Below are 21,313 nucleotides of genomic sequence, written 5' to 3' on the forward strand. Positions count from 1 at the left end.
GTTGAAGGGAAAATGGTTTTGGATCCTGGTGAGCCCATGCGGTCACCTCATTGGAGCCTCCCCTTTAATACAGGGTGCAATGCTGTATGGCGGTATTAGTGTGACCTCCATGCCTGCTGTGTCCTCACAGAGACGTCCCTGGCGCTGGCATCTTCTGGGCGGCAGATTCGTGTTGTTTTCTTGCCTCGTATCTAGCCCATTCACGTGCCCGGGTGTTGTTTATCTCTGAGAAATCAATCATCTGGCTTTTAATGTCTGATTCTCTTCCAGCAAGCGGTTTGTTTTCCTCCATTTCATTGACACTGCCAGCGGTGAATTATCCCGCAGCCGAGATTAATGCCAGGCTGTCCTTTATAATGCTTCTCCTGCAGTAATTAATTAGCGCTGTAAACAGTAGTTATGTGCACGACCGGGCAGATGATAAAGTCGCAGCCATCTCTGCTTATTCCCTCCCGCTACTTTCTAAAGTTCGTTAATTGGAAGTAAAGCAGCAGGCGTTAAAGGGGACCCAAGAGCGCCGTTATACCGTCACCTACCCAAGGTAGCGCTCAGAGGGAGATTTAATGACGTGGTCTGACCACAATAAAGGGCTCAGTATGGGCAGAATTCACACACCCTTAAAGTGTCATTCCACTTTTTACAGAATTTTTCTCTTTTGAATCTAAGCAAAAAGTTGAATTTTTTTGCAAATTGCTTGCTTTACCGTTTTTTTACTGATTTCGAGTTATTTCATGTCCTTTTCTCTATTCCTGCTTTCAGAATTCTGCCCTTGGAGACGGACTGCGGTTTAGCTCCGCCTCTCGGTCAGACATGTGACCTAACCGCTGGTAACTTTGTAACTGTTATTTGCACTCACTGTGGAAAAGGGAAAAGTAGCAGAATTTTCTCAAAATTGATATTTATAAAATGGGGGTATGTCACCCCTCTCCCCCCATTGAGCGCAGTGAAAATTGGGGGAAGGGCCCCCTGACTCCGATCATGAAACTCTTACAGCGCATCTAAATGCTGCAAAGAATAGCAGAGCCTTTGTGGAACCCCGAGGCATGAGGGCCCCTGATCTGATGTGCATGATCAGCTTTTAAAGGGGTGATCCAAAGACGTAAACTTATCCCCTGTCCACATGTTGGGAGTTGTACTCTCGAGGGAGATCTCCAGGTTTGCAGAGTCATCTGAATTTTTTATTTTTCTAGCGGATCTCCAAGTTTGTAGCACAATGGGAGTTGTACTCTTTAGGGAGATCTGGTTTGCAGCGTGATGGATGTTTGTACCCTTCACAGAGATTCACAAGTTTACCCTATGATGGAAGTTGTACTCTTTAAAGAGTTCACTGGTTTGCAAGGGGAGCGGCACTCCTCAGGGAGGACCCCGGGTTTGCAGCCTATTGTACCCTTCAAAGCGACCCAAGGTTTTCGGCATGATGGGAGGTGTAGTGTTCAGTGAGTTTCCTAAGTTTGCAGCGTGATGGGTGTTGTACACTTCCGATAGGTCCCCAGGTTTGCAGCACAATGGGCGTTGTCATTTTCGGGCTATCGGTATGTTTGTAGCATGATGGGAGTTGGTGTTCAGTGAGATTCCTAAGTTTGCAGCATGATGGGTGTTGTACACTTCCGATAGGTCCCCAGGTTTGCAGCACAATGGGCGTTGTCGGCGCTATCGGTATGTTTGTAGCATGATGGGAGTTGTACATTTACAGTAGGTCTCCAGGTTTGCAGCACAATGGCAGTTGTAATTTTCAGTGCTATTGGTATGTTTGCAGCATGATAGGAGTTGTAATTTTCAATGGCATTAGTATGTTTGTAGCACTAGCACAAGGGGAGTTGTACTCTCTGGGTGGATTTGCAGCGTGATGGAAGGGTCAGGGTAACACACAGGGACTATGGTTGGAAGCGGTATCCAGCAGAATTCAGCATGCAGCTCTGGATGTGGCTGGAGTATAAGACGAGAAATGCTTTAAAATTGTTGCTAAAAAAAAATCACTACTGAAGCTTTTGGTGGTGCTGTCCCTTTAAATGGGTGTTCATGCACAACTGCACCCAGCAGGGCGAGGACCATCATGTGCTCTCCCCCGCTGCCCGATGCAGCAGATGGCATCTTCTGGTTGATCCAGAAGCAGCACCATCCCTCCATACGTGAAGTTCCTTCAAGCAGAAAGCAAACAGCGCAGGTGATGACAAAGTGCAGTAATGTGTCAGATAAGAGGCCTGCGAGCTGTGTTGTGTCTGCAGAGCTGAAAGCATGGTGCAGTAACCCTTTCCGTCCTGTAGGCCAGGTGACCACATGATAGGACTGTCTGTGACATTAGAGTGCAAGCTCTCCAGCCAACAGTTTTTTTGGGCCAGCAAAAACATGCAAAAATATTCTGCAGTCCCATGCACTGCTCGTCCTGGTTCAGAAGCCATTAGTGGTTGTCATCCAGTTCCCCTTGTGGGAGGCCAAGACGACTGAGAAAAAAAGCTGACGGTCTTCTTCTCCGTCTGTCCGTGTGCTCGCATCCCCAGATTTTCCTCGCTCGCCAGGTCACATGAGGCTTAATGTTTTGTTTGCCGACTTTGCTCATCTGTAATGTACACTATTATTATGTGTGATCGGAAACTCGCAGCGAGTGGAAGAGTCATCACTCAGGTCTCCAGAGCTGTCGCTCCCTCCTCCTATAGTGGTCATCATTTACCTGGGGTCTAATAAGGTTGCAGTTAGTAAAGCCGTAAACTTTCGTAAAAAAAAAAACAACAACCCTGCAATCGGCAAATGGCAGGTCTGATTAATAAGGCAGCAACAGAAAAATGTGTGTTTTTTATTTAACTTATTTTTGAGCATTTTTGCCTATCGAACGGGAAGGGCAGCCTAGAGGCCGTTAAGTTGCGCCTTTCCCTATGTTCTCTGGCATTAGTAATCTTTTTTTTTTTTTTTTTTTTTTACGTAGGATTTTAAGTTCATACTGCAGGTCGATTTGCGATGCAGATTTTCTGTGAATGACATTTCTTTAAAAATCTCATCCACTTTGCTGGTATGGAAAATCTGCAGCGTCTACGTCGTGTGTGGACGTACTCTTACATGCAGCAGATTTGTTACAGGGAGACAGGCAGATGTTGAGTGCACCGTCCCTTTAAGATCAGATGTTTCCGCAATAAAGCCACTTTCACATACCGCATGGATAACGAGATGAATAGTCCTTGGACAGAATTCAGGAGCTCATTGACCTCGGAGGACGCAGATCTGGATATGGTCCAGCCGTGAGATTTATGGAAAAAATGTCTGTATATAAACACTGGATGGAGTTTATGGTGGAAAGAGGCTGAGAGCGCCGGATCGGCCCTAATAACGACAATTACCGAGTAATCCCACTCCCGCTAAATGGATTTCCAGTGGAAACTGAAACCCATTAACTGCGTGTGACTGTAAATTGTCCAGAGCCTAACAGATATATCTGTGGAAACTTCTCCATCTCCACATTATCTATAGACTGTAACCGCTATTCATCTGTTACCTGGTAGAAATTGTAAAAATCAGATATTACCGGGGTGGAGAGAATCCATAACCCGCACCTACCACGCGGTGCGGACCTCTGCAGACAGTAAATGATGGCACCCCTGAAAAAAGATTTGGCCCCAAACCAGGAGGTTTTTTGCATTGGGGCCCTGTTCTTCCCCTGAAGGCACCATCCGCAGAATACAAGAGCTGAGGTGCTGTTTATGGGAGCCTGTAATCTGTCATTTGAGTGCTGACCCATCCATTGTGACAGCCTGGCTGCAATTCATAGATATGAGAGGGATAGATATGAGAGGGATAGATATGAGAGGGATAGATATGAGAGGGATAGATATGGGAGGGATAGATATGGGAGGGATAGATATGGGAGGGATAGATATGGGAGGGATAGATATGGGAGGGATAGATATGGGAGGGATAGATATGGGAGGGATAGATATGGGAGGGATAGATATGGGAGGGATAGATATGGGAGGGATAGATATGGGAGGGATAGATATGGGAGGGATAGATATGGGAGGGATAGATATGGGAGGGATAGATATGGGAGGGATAGATATGGGAGGGATAGATATGGGAGGGATAGATATGGGAGGGATAGATATGGGAGGGATAGATATGGGAGGGATAGATATCAGATATGGGAGGGATAGATATCAGATATGGGAGGGATAGATATCAGATATGGGAGGGATAGATATCAGATATGGGAGGGATAGATATCAGATATGGGAGGGATAGATATCAGATATGGGAGGGATAGATATCAGATATGGGAGGGATAGATATCAGATATTGGAGGGATAGATATCAGATATTGGAGGGATAGATATCAGATATTGGAGGGATAGATATCAGATATTGAAGGGATAGATATTAGATATCTATGAGATATCGGATAGATGGATATGAGATAGATATTGGATGGATAGATATGAGATAGATATTGGATAGATGGATGAATGTACTTGGTAGTAATGGCATGGTCACATATGGTTCCTCATGGGTGGGGTTTTACCGATCAGGGGCTGAGCTTAGTCTTCCATTATGGGGGTCACCATTTGGGTGTCTTCCAGGTTTGGGACGATTAAAGGGGTTATCCAATATCTTAAACTGTCCCCCCATGTGCCGGGCCCTCACAGGGAATATACTTACCCCGCTCCCTGCGCCGCTCCTGGTCCCTATCCCCACCTGCCATTCCCCCCACCTCCCCCGACACCGGATGTTTTCATCAGCGCACAGGGAGAAGCAGCAGCGGCGGTGCGGGACCAGGAGCGGTCTAGGGAGTGGGGTAAGTATATTCCCTGTGAGGGGCCCGACACATGGGGGCACAGTTTATGATATTGGATAACCCCCTTTAATAATATGCCCCCTTCCCCACACTTTGTTCTTTTTTGCTCTCCGTTATTCTTGTCTCTAGCACCTGGGAGTCTCCGTGTTTCGGGGGGTGATTGTCGCCATCGCGCTCTGTTTATCCTCATTTTTCTCCTGTTTTCTGATTTATTTGCAGCTTCTCAGAAGCGATGTCCCATCAGCCGCACTGGTGGATCCTGAAGAGGCCGGAGTTCTATTATCTTGGAGTGGCGCTGGTGGCGTCGGGTGCCGTGCTCGTCGTCTCCAGCTTCCTGGCGCTCGGCTTTGCTGGAACCTATCTCGGTAATTTCTTCATTTCTGAAATCAGATCTTACTTAATAGACCCCATAATAGAGGAGACCCCACGTGATGTCTGAAGACGTATGTGCCTGTCTGCTTCACACATTACATGGGGCAGAAGCTTCCTGAGATGTGAAAGATGCTGTTTGATCCTGCGGTTCTCCTAGTCCAGTGTTACATCCTATCGGGGGTGCACATACTTTATCACTAGGTTTAAAATGTGGTATTTCTAGTTAAAATGAACAAAACAAAAAGACTGGCCTAAAAATGTACTACCGTTTTGTGTATGCAGTTCCTCTGCAGGCTTATGTGTCTCCATGGTTATAGGCAGCAACCCCTGCGTACTTTTTAATTACGTACACTGATAAGGTTCACAAGAAGTGAGGCCGTACGGCTGCAGGATCGCGGTTTGTTTGTAGTCTGTTCCCATGGAGACACATAAGTCCGACTAGGAGCTGTAGACACTCGACGATCAGAGATTTTGTTTAGCAAAGTTGCTAAAAGGGGTTGCCGAGATTAGAAAACAAGGTCTGCTTGTTCATCCATTCAAAAGTATACATGCCCTTTAACCCCTTAGCACATTGTGCCATACATGTACGTCCGATTTGCGTGTGTAACGGGCTCAGCTTGCTCCATACATGTGTACTGCTAGCACCAGCCTACATTGGCTCTTCCGGAATTTATATATTGATGGCTTGCTCTCAGGATAGGTAATCAGTATGAGATCAGTGGGGGTCCGACTCCCGGTACCCCACCAGTCAGCTGTATGAAGAGGCCAGTGAGCGCTTACGCCATTTTCCTAGGCCAGTGACGTCACCGTACATCGGTCACAGGGCCTATGCGCAGCTCAGTCCCATTCAAGTGAATGGGGCTGAACTGCAATACCAAGCACAGCCACTATACGATGGGCAGCGCTGTGCGTGAGGAGGCTGCAGCGATTACCGGAGCTCAGGTGAGCGCCGTGGCTTCCTTAGACAGCTGATTGATAACCCTCAATATGTAAATCCTGGGGGAACCCCTTTAACTCCGATCCTGGATTTTTAACCCCCTCAGATGCCAATAGTGACCACTGATCGGAGCAGTTAGACCAGACATCCTCAAAATGCGGCCCTCCAGCTGTTGTAAAACTACAACTCCCACAATGCCCTGCCGTAGGCTGTTCGGGCATGCTGGGAGTTGTAGTTTTGCAACAGCTGGAGGGCCGCAGTTTGAGGATGCCTGAGTTAGACAGAGGGAGGAGAGCGTCAGATATTTTACAGTATCGCGTAATTTATCCCACAGGGTACGCAGTGAAATCGAAAATGAGAAAACAATGCAGGAATTGTGTTTTATTTTTTATTTTTTTATTTCCATTCTGCTCAACAAACATTTTTTACATGTTTTTTTTTTTAATAATACATTATATAATATAACCCATTAAAACGGTGCCATTAAAAAAATGCAAAAAAAATAATCCTCCTACGGCCACGTCGACAGAAAAAATAAATAAAAAGTTGCGGTTCCTGGAAGGTGGGGAAGGAAAGAGAAAATTGTCTTGGAAATTAATAACAACAACCATATACAAACTTGACCTAAATAAAACGACCGAAATTACCATTCAGGTGTGTGGGATCCCGAAACGTGCGATTCACCGCCCCTTCAGATTACAGCCATTATAGGGGGAGGGGCAGTTGCAGGGGCTTGGCACTGAAAGGGTTTAATTCTGCCTTATAGACTACAAAACAAGTATTGAAAAAAAATAGTTTTTTATTTCCTAAAAAAACCAAAAACATTTAGTCCGCAGGAGGTTAGAGATTTCCCTTGTGTACGAATTTTTGAAATTCCTCGACGTGGGATCAGCCCGATTTAGTATTTACACAAAACATAGGGACACACAAGGCGTCAGGGGTTCACTTATTTTTTGCCGGTCACAGCAGCTTGTTTGTATCAGTCGGTTCCAGCTGAATGCGATCTGAGCGGCCGGGTTAACCCCCGGGTGAGCGGCCCTGGGCGTCCTGCAGAGCAGCTGCATGCACTGACAGCTTCACCTAAACAGACGCTTGCTAGGAGTACAAGGTATGGCTCTTGTAATCTGCGTGCTTGCGTCACCGGCCCAGTGCAGAGCACAATGACCTTTCTCAGCCAGACTGAGATTATTTTTTTATTTATTTTTTTGCCCTCCTGTTTTTCACCGTCCGCTGCGGTGAATAAGGCCAGGGTTGTATTGGAGGAGGAAAAAATGGAATTTTTAAAAGTGGCGTTAAGATGACATTATCCGCCTCTTACGTAGCTTCGGAATTTATGTCACAACCTGACAAATATTGTTAAGGTTTACAGAAAAAATAAAAAATGCTCTAAAAAGTAAAATCAAACAGGCAGAGCAGAAATGGAGCTGGAAATGTGACCGTGTCTATCTGTGTATTATTCAGTGGTCTGCCGGCAGTAATCGTGACGACCCCTATGGGCCTTGTAAATGCAAAGAGCACCGATCAACCCAATTCAACCAGGGATATTGCGCTGATTAAAATGATACCTGTCTTGTGAAAATCTTTTGTGGCATTCCGGAGGAAAAATACTTTTTATTCTTTACGCTACTCAGGGGCGTGGCCATCACGGGAAAGCTGTGGTGCGCTAAATGGGTAGGCCCCGCCCCTCGGTGCACAGAATTCAGAATTTGCATAAAGAATAAAAAATATTAGTTCTGGGGAACACTGCAACCGATTATTACAAGAAGAGTATCCTTTTAATCAGCCTAGTCAACCCTAACAGGCATTATGCTTGGGTTGATTATGGTAGATCCGGCTGACAGGTGCCCTTTAACTACGTGAAGTCTAAGAAGTGACCAGCCACATTGTGTTAGATCAAAAGGTCCTGACCACCTAGAGCCCTTCAATCACTATAATAGGGGGTCCATGGAAAAGATTTTGAGCATGCGCACTACTATTCCGTGTGGGCGTTGCGGAAATGGCTGAGCATGCGCACTACTATTCCGTGTGGGCGTTACGGAAATGGCTGAGCATGTGCACTACTATTCTGTGTGGACGGTACAGAAATGGCTGAGCATGTGCACCACTATTCCGTGTGGGCGGTACAGAAATGGCTGAGCATGCTCACTACTATTCCGTGTGGGCGGTACAGAAATGGCTGAGCATGCGCACTACTATTCCGTGTGGGCGGTACAGAAATGGCTGAGCATGCGCACTACTATTCAGTGTGGGCGGTACGGAAATGGCTGAGCATGCGCACCACTATTCCGTGTGGGCGTTACGGAAATGGCTGAGCATGCGCACTACTATTCCGTGTGGGCGTTACGGAAATGGCTGAGCATGCGCACTACTATTCCGTGTGGGCGTTACGGAAATGGCTGAGCATGTGCACTACTATTCTGTGTGGACGGTACAGAAATGGCTGAGCATGTGCACCACTATTCCGTGTGGGCGGTACAGAAATGGCTGAGCATGCTCACTACTATTCTATGTGGGCGGTACAGAAATGGCTGAGCATGTGCACTACTATTCCGTGTGGGCGGTACAGAAATGGCTGAGCATGTGCACTACTATTCCGTGTGGGCGGTACAGAAATGGCTGAGCATGCTCACTACTATTCTATGTGGGCGGTACAGAAATGGCTGAGCATGCTCAGCTCACTACTATTCTATGTGGGCGGTACAGAAATGTCTGAGCATGCTCACTACTATTCTATGTGGGCGGTACAGAAATGGCTGAGCATGCGCACTACTATTCCGTGTGGGCGGTACAGAAATGGCTGAGCATGCGCACTACTATTCAGTGTGGGCGTTACGGAAATGGCTGAGCATGCGCACTACTATTCCGTGTGGGCGTTACGGAAATGGCTGAGCATGCGCACTACTATTCCGTGTGGGCATTACGGAAATGGCTGAGCATGCTCACTACTATTCCGTGTGGGGGCGGTACAGAAATGGCTGAGCAAGCTCACTACTATTCCGTATGGGGGCAGTACAGAAATGTCTGAGCAAGCGCCCTACTATTCCGTGTGGGCGGTACAGAAATGGCTGAGCATGCTCACTCCTAGAGTTGTATGGAGAGGAAGTGAGCTTGCTTGACAATAACTTTCTACAAGTCTTCCCAAGTATGGCCGTCCCCTGGTGGGCTGGTGTCCCCTGTTCTAGTGATTGGGGAGGGGGCCAGATTGTTACACCATACCTACCCTTTCATATTCGCCTTCACTCAAAATTTGTCCTATTAGGCGTGACATACCGTCACTTTTTTTATCTGGGGTGTGTCTCCACAGGAGGCCATTGAACCCATTAAGGGGCCACAATTCTAAATTCCACTTTGAGTCCTTGGGGTGGTGGTGAGGGAGAGGAGAAATGATGAAAGGTATAAGCAGGGGCGTTGCCCCTCACCATCAGTCTGCTTACCAGAATGCCCCTGAGGAACGAGAGCTAGAATCTGATTGGATACAGTGGGCAACACCCCCGCTTATCCCTTGCACCAATCTTGAAAGATCTCCCCCTTATTTTCACGGCTTCTTTCCTCGTAGTTTTTCTTTTATTTCTCGTCTCCAGTAGAATCCTCTGATGTCGCTGTGGCCTTTTAGTTTCCTCAGTAGATGACGTACCACGAGGCTGCTGACAGACTGGCGCAGAGCATAGGCAGAACCTCGGTGAAGTAGGAAGTAATAGTCTGCAAAAACATAGCTTTCCGCCCGTGCCCCGGTAAACTGGGCGAAGCCTGAAAATGTCCTAAGCCGAAAAGTCAACAGAAGAAGGAATGAATTCAGTTCCTTGGAATCTGCGATGACCAGGTCTTGTCCCATGAGTGAACACAGAACATCACAGCTCATGCATGGAGAATATATGGACTATGGGAAATGCAGCAATGGTTGACGCTGTCCAGGTCTGCAGAACGCCGGACGCGATTGGCTCAGGCATTGAAATTTGACGTCATTGGGAAATTGCCTCCCTTGTGTGGAATGTGTAGAAAAATATACATCGTAGGTCAAAAAATGTATAAGAGCGAGCAGAGCCCCTGTAAAAGCTGTAGCCACCATCTAGCGTGATCCTGACTCTTTGGAAGCAAAGACGTGTCAGATATGACTTTGGCTGGTGCTTCCCTTTCAGGACATAGTAGATACTGTCTTGGCAGGGAAAGTGTTAAAGGGGTTATGTCATGCAAGCAATTGCCCTAGAGGGGGAGGGGTACACTACACGCACAGGCCTTGTAGGGGAGAAGGTCTCAGGCCATAGGGGACATCATGTCCCACCATATATGCTCCTGCCCATGGCTTTGTCCAGGATACCCTTTGTCCACCAGGTGCTCATATGATCCACCGAACCCTCACAGGCGTTGTATTGTGTCATCCAGTGGCGGTGACAACCATTTCACACATACGGTATGAGGTTGTCACAGCCTCCAGCACCACATGCCATGTGTTCTGCCTGTGGAGCTGCATGCACAGACTCGCCTAAAAAAAACCCGTATATCATGGGAAATCAGCCAGCCGACCTCCTCTAAAGGACGATACGCTGATGAGAGGTATATCGGGGACGTCCTCTGCAGGTAGATGTGTGCGCGCTTGTGCATTCTTACACAGCCTGAAAGTTGGTTTAATCTGGAGCGAAATAATAGCAGTCACAGGCCGTGTTATGATCCTGCGTCCGGTACACGCCAGGTCAGTCCGGCTCTGTAATAGCAGCCGATTCCTTGTAATGTTGTATGTAATTAACTTGTTTTTCTTTGCTAAATGTCCTCGTAAAGCCCGAGGCAGCACGTGAGAGGCTGGGTATACATAATATATCCACACAGTAACTGGGACGCACCAGTAGCAGGTTGGCCAGTGGCTGGTTGCATAGGTGGGCCGTGTTGGGCAAGTGGTTGGCCCATGAAAAACATGGACTCGCACAGATGACCAGAATAGGGGTTCAATGGACTCCTGTTTGAACGGAGCGGTGGCCACGCATGCAATATGTATGGGATGGACTCCGCTATCTCAGTCAGTCCCATAGACATGGAGTGGTGGACATGCATGCGATATGTATGGGATGGACTCCGCTATCTCAGTCAGTCCCATAGACATGGAGTGGTGGACATGCATGCGATATGTATGGGATGGACTCCGCTATCTCAGTCAGTCCCATAGACATGGAGTGGTGGACATGCATGCGATATGTGTGGGATGGACTCCGCTATCTCAGTCAGTCCCATAGACATGGAGTGGTGGACATGCATGCGATATGTATGGGATGGACTCCGCTATCTCAGTCAGTCCCATAGACATGGAGTGGTGGACATGCATGCGATATGTATGGGATGGACTCCGCTATCTCAGTCAGTCCCATAGACATGGAGTGGTGGACATGCATGTGCACTACCACTCCATTCAATGGTATGGACTCCGCTATCTCAGTCAGTCCCATAGACATGGAGTGGTGGCCACGCATGCGATATGTATGGGATGGACTCCGCTATCTCAGTCAGTCCCATAGACATGGAGCGGTGTCCACGCATGCAATATTTATGGGATGGACTCCGATATCTCAGTCCGTCCCACAGACATGGAGTGGTGGCCACGCATGTGCACTACCACTCCATTCAATGGGATGGACTCCGCTATCTCAGTCCAACAGACATTGATTGGAGCGGTAGTGAGCATGCTTTGCACCATTCTCAAGGTCCCCTGTTCATGACCAGTGGTAATCGCGCGTCCAGTGATCATACATCTTTCACCTGTTCTGTGTATAGGTTATAACTGTTTTTTTTATTTGTGGGCCAACCCACTTTGGACAATCCTCTATTCTTAGCAGGGTCCCTTGTAACAAGTTGATCACAGTGATCGGCTCTCATCCGTGGGAGAGCCAGGCAACAAGTGTTCAGTTTCCCTGCAGTGCCACCACAGGAGAAATTAAGTATTACAACACTCTTTGCAATGAATGGGCTGTGTGTGATGTATGGACAGGCTGGGGTCCTCCAGAGCTAGAGATGCTCTTTATAGCTGCCCTGTAGTCCCTGAAGTAGGACCCCGTCCCCCGTTAACTCACAGTTCTCTAATACCATATTTAGAAATGTTTTTTTTTTTTTTTTTCTTAAACTTCTTAGGTTCTAATCAGTACGGCTGGCATCAGGTACTGAATGACTTCATGCCACTTCTAGATCAGTAGGTATCTGATATTCAGGATTCTAGGAAAGCTGGGTGATTTCTCTGGCTGTTGGGCTGTTTCCCCATTATTGCGGTCAGTAGGACACCCAATGAATGGGGAGGAATCGGCTTTTATCCTCCTGTGTCACCGGCGGTCGTCGAGAGGCTGCTCAGGTGAACAATGCAGACCCGGCTCGGATGAAGGTTTCTGTGTCACGGCGAGCAGCACATCAACCTTCGTGTCAGAATGACTGCGTAATGGCCCATTGTCTGCAAGTAGTAGGTCAGCCGGGGTATGGTCCAGAAGACCCTGGAGGGTGCAAGTATTTCCTTCTTATGCCGATCCTAGCATTGCACGGTGTTGCTGCAATGTAGCGTTTGCTGCTGGAGGATAGGCCACAAAATTTCCGCCATTACCGAAAGCGGTCAATATAGATAGTCCATGAATATTAGTGCATTGCTTCAGGCCCCTTTCACACGAGCAAGTTTTCCGCGTGGGTGCAATGCATGACGTGAACGCATAGCGCCCCGCACTGAATCCGGACCCATTCATCTCAATGGGTCTGTGTACATAAGCTTTTTTTTCTTTTTCTTTTTTTTCACACGTCAGTTCTGCGCTGCGTTTTTCACGCAACGCAGAAGTTCTATATTCAGCGTTTTTCACACAGCCCTGGCCTCATAGAAGTGAATGGGGCTTCAGTAAAAAACGCATTGCATCCGGAAGCAAGTGCGGATACAGTGCGTTTTTTACTGATGGTTGCTAGGAGATGTTGTTTGTAAACCTTCAGTTTTTTTTTTTTTTAAACGTGCGTGAAAAACGTATCAAAACGAATTGCACCCGCACGGAAAAAAATGGACGCATTCTCGGACTAAACTGACTGAATTTGCTTGTAAAATGGTGTGAGTTTCCTTGAACGCATCCGGACCTAATCCGTCACGCTCGTGAGAAAAAGGCCTTACGGGTTTTCCATTTACAACACTTATCCACAGAATGAGGGATCATGCACACGCTTATATGTATTTAGCGGTCCGCAAAACGCAGATCCACAAAAAAAAAAAAAAAGGATGACATCCGTGTAACGTTCGTGTTACATCCGTTTTTTTTTTTTACGGATCCGTTGTAACCATGCCTGTCCTTGTCCGCAACATGGAGAAGAGTAGGGAATGTTCTATTTTTTGTGCGGAACAGACTTGCGGACATACGGGCACGGAATGCACATGGAGTCATTTCCGAATGGTTCCGCATACAGGCCGTAAAAATCTGAACGGACAAGGACAAAAAAAATAAGTGTTTGTGCATGAGCCCTTAAAGGGGTTGTCTTATCATAGACAATGGGGGAGGGATATCGCTAGGCTATGCCCCCATTGTCTTATAGGTGCGGGTCCCACCTCTGGGACCCGCACCTATATCGAGAACGGAGCCCCGCAAGGTGGTGGCTGGTGGACATAGAAGTGAATCGGAGCGTACCGCCCATGCACGTCCCCCCGCTCCCATTCATTTCTATGGGGCCGACGGAAATAGCGGAGCCAGTGCTCGGCTATATTCGCCGGCCCCATAGAAAATAAATAGAGGACGGCTGCGCACGCCTTCACTTGCAAGCCTCCGTTCTCGATATAGGTGCAGGTCCCAGCGGTGGGACCCGCACCTATAAGACAATGGGGGCATATCCTAGCGATATGCCCCCAATGTCCATGGTGAGACAACCCCTTTAATGTACGATTGCTGGGGGTCGGACCATTGGGACCACCACTCCATTCACACAAGGGTCTGGAGACCTCCCCCCCCCCCCCCCCCACGCCTCTTTTCCGCACCAGTCCACTCTAATTTATGGAGTGAACCCTTTGCATTATCTTGTATTGATCTTCAGTGCTGTGATACTTTCTTCTCCATTCACGCCTAAAGCAAGGTTTTACAGCTCTACTGGTTTCCGATTATGAAAAAGCAGTGCATTGTGGGAGCTGGGAGGACTGGCCATACACACAGACGAGATAAGAACTGTCTAATGATGATGGGGGTCTTCCTTCGGCTGTTGGAGTTGAACATGCCTGAAGCTGCTTACCCCCCCCCCCCCCCCCCCCTTCCCCATTCAAATATACATGAAATAACTCAAAATCAGAACAGATATTACTAGCGGTGTGTCTTTAAATATTATAAAAAAAATTTAAACATGGATTCCATGACGAAATCCGTTTTGCATCCAACAACCACAATCCCTGTTCCACGCATGTGAGTGGGGTTTTCGCACATGTGGTCACAGGCTATGGAAAACGCGGGATTCGCACCTAAACCCGTTCCACATCCAGTGACGATCCCCATCCCAGGCACGTGAGCGGGGTTCCCACAACCGTAGTCACATGACATGGAACATTTCCGTGCACAAAAAAAATTAAAAAACTGTGAAGTATAAATGGCAAGCGGATTCAGTGTGGATAAGCCTGATTCGAATTTGCCCCCATGGGACTACACGCCGTTCCTCTGCGGCAGAAACGGCGCATTTTGTGCTAATACCTATGTGAACAGAACCTAAGAAACGTAACCGAAAAGGAGAAAACCTTGTCAGGACAGAAGATGTTCCTACGAGTGAATACATTGTATCTCTTTGTCCCAGATCCCATGTTTCTTGCTTTCAGCCCCGGTTACAATGTAACATTTCTTGCAGGTAATAATGGCGGACGTGCGCGGCGCCCCTTTATATAAGCGCTCAGCGTCGTATATCGGCCCCTTATATAAGAAGCTGAATCACTTCTTTTGTGTCCCAGAGACCGAGAAACATTTGGAAAATGCGAGAAGCCTACAATGTAGGTTAAACTGGTGTGACGTCCCCACTGGGTTACTGTGCCACGCCATTTCTTTGCTACCTGCGTCCATTGTTCACGGGCGTCTTTTGTTCTGCTCTCCGCATCCTCATATAGATAATAACTTATCTCTGACGGCCCGGCCGCCCGCACCGCCGCGCTCCCATCGTATTCCTCTTCAGACCTTGTCCTCGTCATTTAAAAAAAAAAAATCTTTGTCTTTCTCTGTCCTACTTTCTGACGTGACATTTATTACAGGTGAATATGCATACATCACATTACCCTCCCCCTCCAGATATAGCAGAGCTGAGGTCCAGAAGTGAGAGCTGGGAATGAACTGAATTTAGGATGCATTTTTCATGTCAGGATTGCTGTACCCCAAATTATTATACATTGCATTCCCCCCCTCCAGAGCTGCACTCACTATTCTGCTGGTGCAGTCACTGTGTACATACATTACATTACTTATCCTGTACTGATCCTCAGTTACATCCTGTATTATACTCCAGAGCTGCACTCACTATTCTGCTGGTGGAGTCACTGTGTACATACATTACTTATCCTGTACTGATCCTGAGTTACATCCTGTATTATACTCCAGAGCTGCACTCACTATTCTGCTGGTGCAGTCACTGTGTACATACATTACATTACTTATCCTGTACTGATCCTGAGTTACATCCTGTATTATACTCCAGAGCTGCACTCACTATTCTGCTGGTGCAGTCACTGTGTACATACATTACATTACTTATCCTGTACTGATCCTGAGTTACATCCTGTATTATACTCCAGAGCTGCACTCGCTATTCTGCTGGTGCAGTCACTGTGTACATACATTACTTATCCTGTACTGATCCTGAGTTACATCCTGTATTATACTCCAGAGCTGCACTCACTATTCTGCTGGTGCAGTCACTGTGTATATACATTACTTATCCTGTACTGATCCTGAGTTACATCCTGTATTATACTCCAGAGCTGCACTCACTATTCTGTACACAGTGACTCCACCAGCAGAATAGTGAGTGCAGCTCTGGAGTATAATACAGGATGTAACTCAGGATCAGTACAGGATAAGTAATGTATGTACACAGTGACTGCACCAGCAGAATAGTGAGTGCAGCTCTGGAGTATAATACAGGATGTAACTCGGGATCAGTACAGGATAAGTAATGTAATGTATGTACACAGTGACTGCACCCAGCAGAATAGTGAGTGCAGCTCTGGAGTATAATACAGGATGTAACTCAGGATCAGTACAGGATAAGTAATGTATGTACACGGTGACTGCACCAGCAGAATAGTGAGTGCAGCTCTGGAGTATAATACAGGATGTAACTCGGGATCAGTACAGGATAAGTAATGTATGTACACAGTGACTGCACCAGCAGAATAGTGAGTGCAGCTCTGGAGTATAATACAGGATGTAACTCGGGATCAGTACAGGATAAGTAATGTATGTACACAGTGACTCCTCCAGCAGAATAGTGAGTGCAGCTCTGGAGTATAATACAGGATGTAACTCGGGATCAGTACAGGATAAGTAATGTATGTACACAGTGACTGCACCAGCAGAATAGTGAGTGCAGCTCTGGAGTATAATACAGGATGTAACTCGGGATCAGTACAGGATAAGTAATGTATGTACACAGTGACTCCACCAGCAGAATAGTGAGTGCAGCTCTGGAGTATAATACAGGATGTAACTCGGGATCAGTACAGGATAAGTAATGTATGTACACAGTGACTGCACCAGCAGAATAGTGAGTGCAGCTCTGGAGTATAATACAGGATGTAACTCAGGATCAGTACAGGATAAGTAATGTATGTACACAGTGACTCCACCAGCAGAATAGTGAGTGCAGCTCTGGAGTATAATACAGGATGTAACTCGGGATCAGTACAATGACTAAGGTCATTTACATGTATGGCCTGAAACACTCTGTGCTGCAGTCTAGGCTAGAGGGTTTGATGCTGTATTTATGATCTGTTCCTCTTAGCGTTGATTCTTTGTGTCACAGCCTCGGGCGGGGGGGGGGGGGAATATGTTATACAGGTCAGCCTGTGATGTTGGAAGTGACTGGAGATGTAAGGAGAGCGATGACTAACAGAACAGCGGAGCCTTTGTACTGGTTCTCGTCACTTGCTTTGGGGGGGGGGGGGCAGACGTCCCAATTAATGCTGCCTTATGGGCACCAGCGATGCTTGCAGGTATAAATATATCTATGTAGAGCAGACCGTCCATAGCATCATTCTCACGCCCCTATAAAAATATACCTTCAGCTTGGCATGTTATTTCAGTCAAGAGGATAAGCGGCTGCCATGCTCACCTGACACCCCTTATCTTCAGGGAAGACAATGGATCGTACAGGTTGAAATCTGCTTGATTTGCGACACGCATTAATAGTCGGATATTTAAGCGGCTCCACAGCCGTAGCGGTGCCTTTAAGGCAGTGACAGAGCCCACAATATAACGGAGTGACCTGCTGCCATCTATTTTCTGACGCGATGCCCACTGAACGACTGGCGTCAGCCTCGGACGCGAGGTGAATGGGGGGGTGGGGGAGCGTTGACACAGATCGTGCATGAAACCAGAGCGCTATACATCGTCTTTAATTGCGCACATGACTAAACGACCTAGAGGCGCAGCGCGGCATACATAATGCATTAAGGCTATTGTGTTCATGTCACGTCTCCTCTTCCCGGTTACCATGCCTATAGCACTGCAAGATCTGTGATTACACAGCCGTCTAAATCCCCCCTGACTGCAAAATGCGGCCTTAAAGGGGCTGTCTGGCCTAGCGAACCCGATTTCTAATGCCTTAATCCAGGCATGCTCAACCTGCGGCCCTCCAGCTGTTGCAAAACTACAACTCCCAGCATGTCTGAACAGCCTACAGCAGGGCATTGTGAGAGTTGTAGTTTTACAACAGCTGGAGGGCCGCAGGTTGAGCATGCCTGCCTTAATCCATCAGTCAGGGGCGTCTATGGCTATGGAGGACCCGGCCTGTCCGTACTTTACACAAACAGCCTATTGATCTCGGTGGACACAGTGTAATACCTTGTGTCCCCTGCGGAGGTGCTGCAGAGACATTGAAACCTGCTGCCGGATTACAGCTGATCACTGAGGGTCCCAGCCACAAGCTGCAGGAGGTCCTGTGTCCATCTTCATATCGGGAGACCCTCCGAACTTAAAGGGGTTATTCCGTTTAGATAAAGCTATCCCCTGTCCACATAGGGGGGGATATATTAGATTGGTGGGGGTTTTACCGCTGGGACCCCCACTGATCAGGAGAACGGGGGGGGGGGGGGGGGGGGGCACTGAAATGGACGGAGCGGCTGATTGGAAATGCGTACCGCAGCTGAATGGAGCAGTGCCGCGCTTTTCCGACTGGCCGTCCCGTCCATTTCTCGGGGGCTCGGTAGTGGTTGCTGAACAGCGGATAGAGGATAACGCTTTATAATCGGAATACCCCTTTAAAGGGATTGTCCAGCTCCCTCCAATTTGCAGTGATACGCTGATACATTCATCTATTTTTCTGTGTCCTCCCAGAGCGTTACTTGGGAGGGACGCGGCACCGTTCATCCTGATCCTCCTGGTTCACGAATAGCATTGTAGGATAGAGGGAGCGGGTGGAAGGGGTGACCACAGCATAGTAATGATGACTAATATAGGGTTCATGTGGACTTGGGGATGTGCGTGCAGCCTGCCCCTGTATGTACGGCTGCGCACGACTCCCGTCCCCGCCATGTCGTGTCAGGCTTGACTTCTCCTCGCTCTTGTACCCTGGCCTCATCTTCCTCGAGGACCACTTCACATGTACCACGCCATGAAGCAGCTGCCTCTTGTGCTGTTTGTGACGGGAGGCTGAAGTACGAGGACCGGCGGCAGAGGTAATGACATCAGATAACGAGCATCCTCGTCCGTAATAACCACCGCTACAGCCGCTCGCTCTGCACCACTCAATATATACGCTATCGAGCACGTCCCCCCCCCCCCCTTCCTAAAATCTCCAGTAAATAGGAGTCCAGTTGGGTAATGTCAACCACGGACGTAGCCATGAGAAATGAATAAGTAGCAGCCGGGCCCTGGCCCATTAGAGGGCCCCGAGATCCTCTGCCGTATAAGAAGAACCTAGTTTTTATAACGGCCACATGGTAGGTGGGGGCGCTGTTACAGAATTTGCAGAAGCTTCAGGTTACACCTCCGATCTCATCATCAGATCTGACCAGGAAGAGGGTGAAGATAAGTGCCCCTAGGGAGGCCATAAAAGAGGTCCTAGCACTTAGGGTGGGCCATTGATGTTTGATGAATGGGGGGTCCGACCCCCCCGGAATCCTGGGCAATCCTCTGAAACTGAAGTCAAGCGAATGGGATTCAGCTGCAGTACCAGGCGCAGCCACATTGTATGCATGGCGCTGTCTCTGTGTCTGCTCCATTCTGCGGTCCTTCATGACCAAACGTTGGTGGCTTATCTTAAAGAGGACCTCTCGCCTCGCATGTCTGTTTTACTAATAGCAATTCCGGAGGATCTATTCTTATGACTGTGTTATGCTTATTCCTACTAGACGTTTTATGAATGAATTCCCAGCAGTCTGCTATGAAGGTCCTGCTGGGTGTTACCAGTGCCCCTGCTCAGCCTGCCAGTGTCATTGCCCAGCTGGTAACACCCATCTGGATCTTTATTGCAAACTGCTAATAATTCCTTCATAACTTCTAGGAGGAATAATACAGGAACGGCACAACGTAGAGTTATAAGACTAGATGCTCCAGAATTGTTATTACACGGGGGATGCAAGTGATTGCTACAACAGACATGTCGGGAGAGGGGAGAGGTCCTCTTTACGTCCTAGAAGACCCCTTTAACTCTCAGATTTTCCCAAACATGACAGAAGTCCCTGCTTCACCGAGCTGCCTTCTCAAGGTCAGAACTAGTCGTGCACCAGCGTGCGACACATTAACGGGCCGCGTTGGCGATGAGTCACCCGCCGCACATTCCTGTGCACTAACATGGTGATTACACCCCATTACAGGCCGCAATTATCTGTGCTGCGATTCTCGGTATTGTTGAGAGTATGCGAGGTGAGTGTTCCACGAAACTGATAATGGTGGCCCCGAACAATCTGCGTCTGCTCCCCGCTCCCTCCCGATCGGTCGTTTTCAGAGCCCCGTGTTGCATGCATGCGCTGCTGTCGCCATGGAGAACGCATTCCTCGAGGAGACGAGAAAATCGCACCTAGGAATCAAATACTGTCTGATCTCACAGAGTCGTGTCACACCCCGCGTCACGTCGCAGGGACCAGCGCCTGCCCAACAAATGCAGAGTAATAGCCGTAAATGTGAGCCGAGAGTGTAATAGTGGAGCCCCCGCTGACGTCCCCCCGACTTCTGAGAAGTCGCACCATCCCCAGCAAAGGAGTCTTCATAAGGAAGATGGTGAACGGAGTGAAAAGTCCAAATGAAGGGCCCCCGATATTGCATTCTATTCCATGCTTCATTATCCTGTACCCCGAGTGTCAGCGTCATTATCCCCTACCCCGAGTGTCAGCGTCATTATCCCCTACCCCGAGTGTCAGCGTCATTATCCCCTACCCCGAGTGTCAGCGTCATTATCCCGTACCCCGAGTGTCAGCGTCATTATCCCGTACCCCGAGTGTCGGTGTCATTATCCTGTACCCCAAGTGTCGGTGTCATTATCCTGTACCCCAAGTGTCGGTGTCATTATCCCGTAACCCAAATGTCAGTGTCATTATCCCGTACCCCGAGTGTCAGCGTCATTATCCCGTACCCCGAGTGTCAGCGTCATTATCCCGTACCCCGAGTGTCAGCGTCATTATCCTGTACCCCGAGTGTCAGCGTCATTATCCCGTACCCCGAGTGTCAGCGTCATTATCCTGTACCCCGAGTGTCAGCGTCATTATCCTGTACCCCGAGTGTCAGCGTCATTATCCTGTACCCCGAGTGTCAGCGTCATTATCCTGTACCCCGAGTGTCAGCGTCATTATCCTGTACCCCGAGTGTCAGCGTCATTATCCTGTACCCCGAGTGTCAGCGTCATTATCCTGTACCCCGAGTGTCAGCGTCATTATCCCGTACCCCGAGTGTCAGCGTCATTTATCCCGTACCCCGAGTGTCAGCGTCATTATCCCGTACCCCGAGTGTCGGCGTCATTATCCCGTACCCCGAGTGTCGGCGTCATTATCCCGTACCCCGAGTGTCGGCGTCATTATCCCGTACCCCGAGTGTCGGCGTCATTATCCCGTACCCCGAGTGTCG

General features: G+C 48.2%; 1 protein-coding gene across 1 annotated transcript in view; it reads left to right on the plus strand.

Moving 5' to 3' along the window:
* PEMT (phosphatidylethanolamine N-methyltransferase) overlaps positions 1 to 21,313 on the plus strand; it is an 81,493-nt gene that overhangs the window by 39,108 nt on the left and 21,072 nt on the right. The window contains exon 4 of the mRNA XM_044304894.1: positions 4,997 to 5,142. Within this exon, the coding sequence (XP_044160829.1) occupies positions 4,997 to 5,142 (146 nt within the window). The remainder of the gene's footprint in view (positions 1 to 4,996; positions 5,143 to 21,313) is intronic.

This window comes from Bufo gargarizans, chromosome 8 (genome assembly GCF_014858855.1).
Source record: "Bufo gargarizans isolate SCDJY-AF-19 chromosome 8, ASM1485885v1, whole genome shotgun sequence".
In the NCBI taxonomy this organism is placed as follows: domain Eukaryota; kingdom Metazoa; phylum Chordata; class Amphibia; order Anura; family Bufonidae; genus Bufo; species Bufo gargarizans.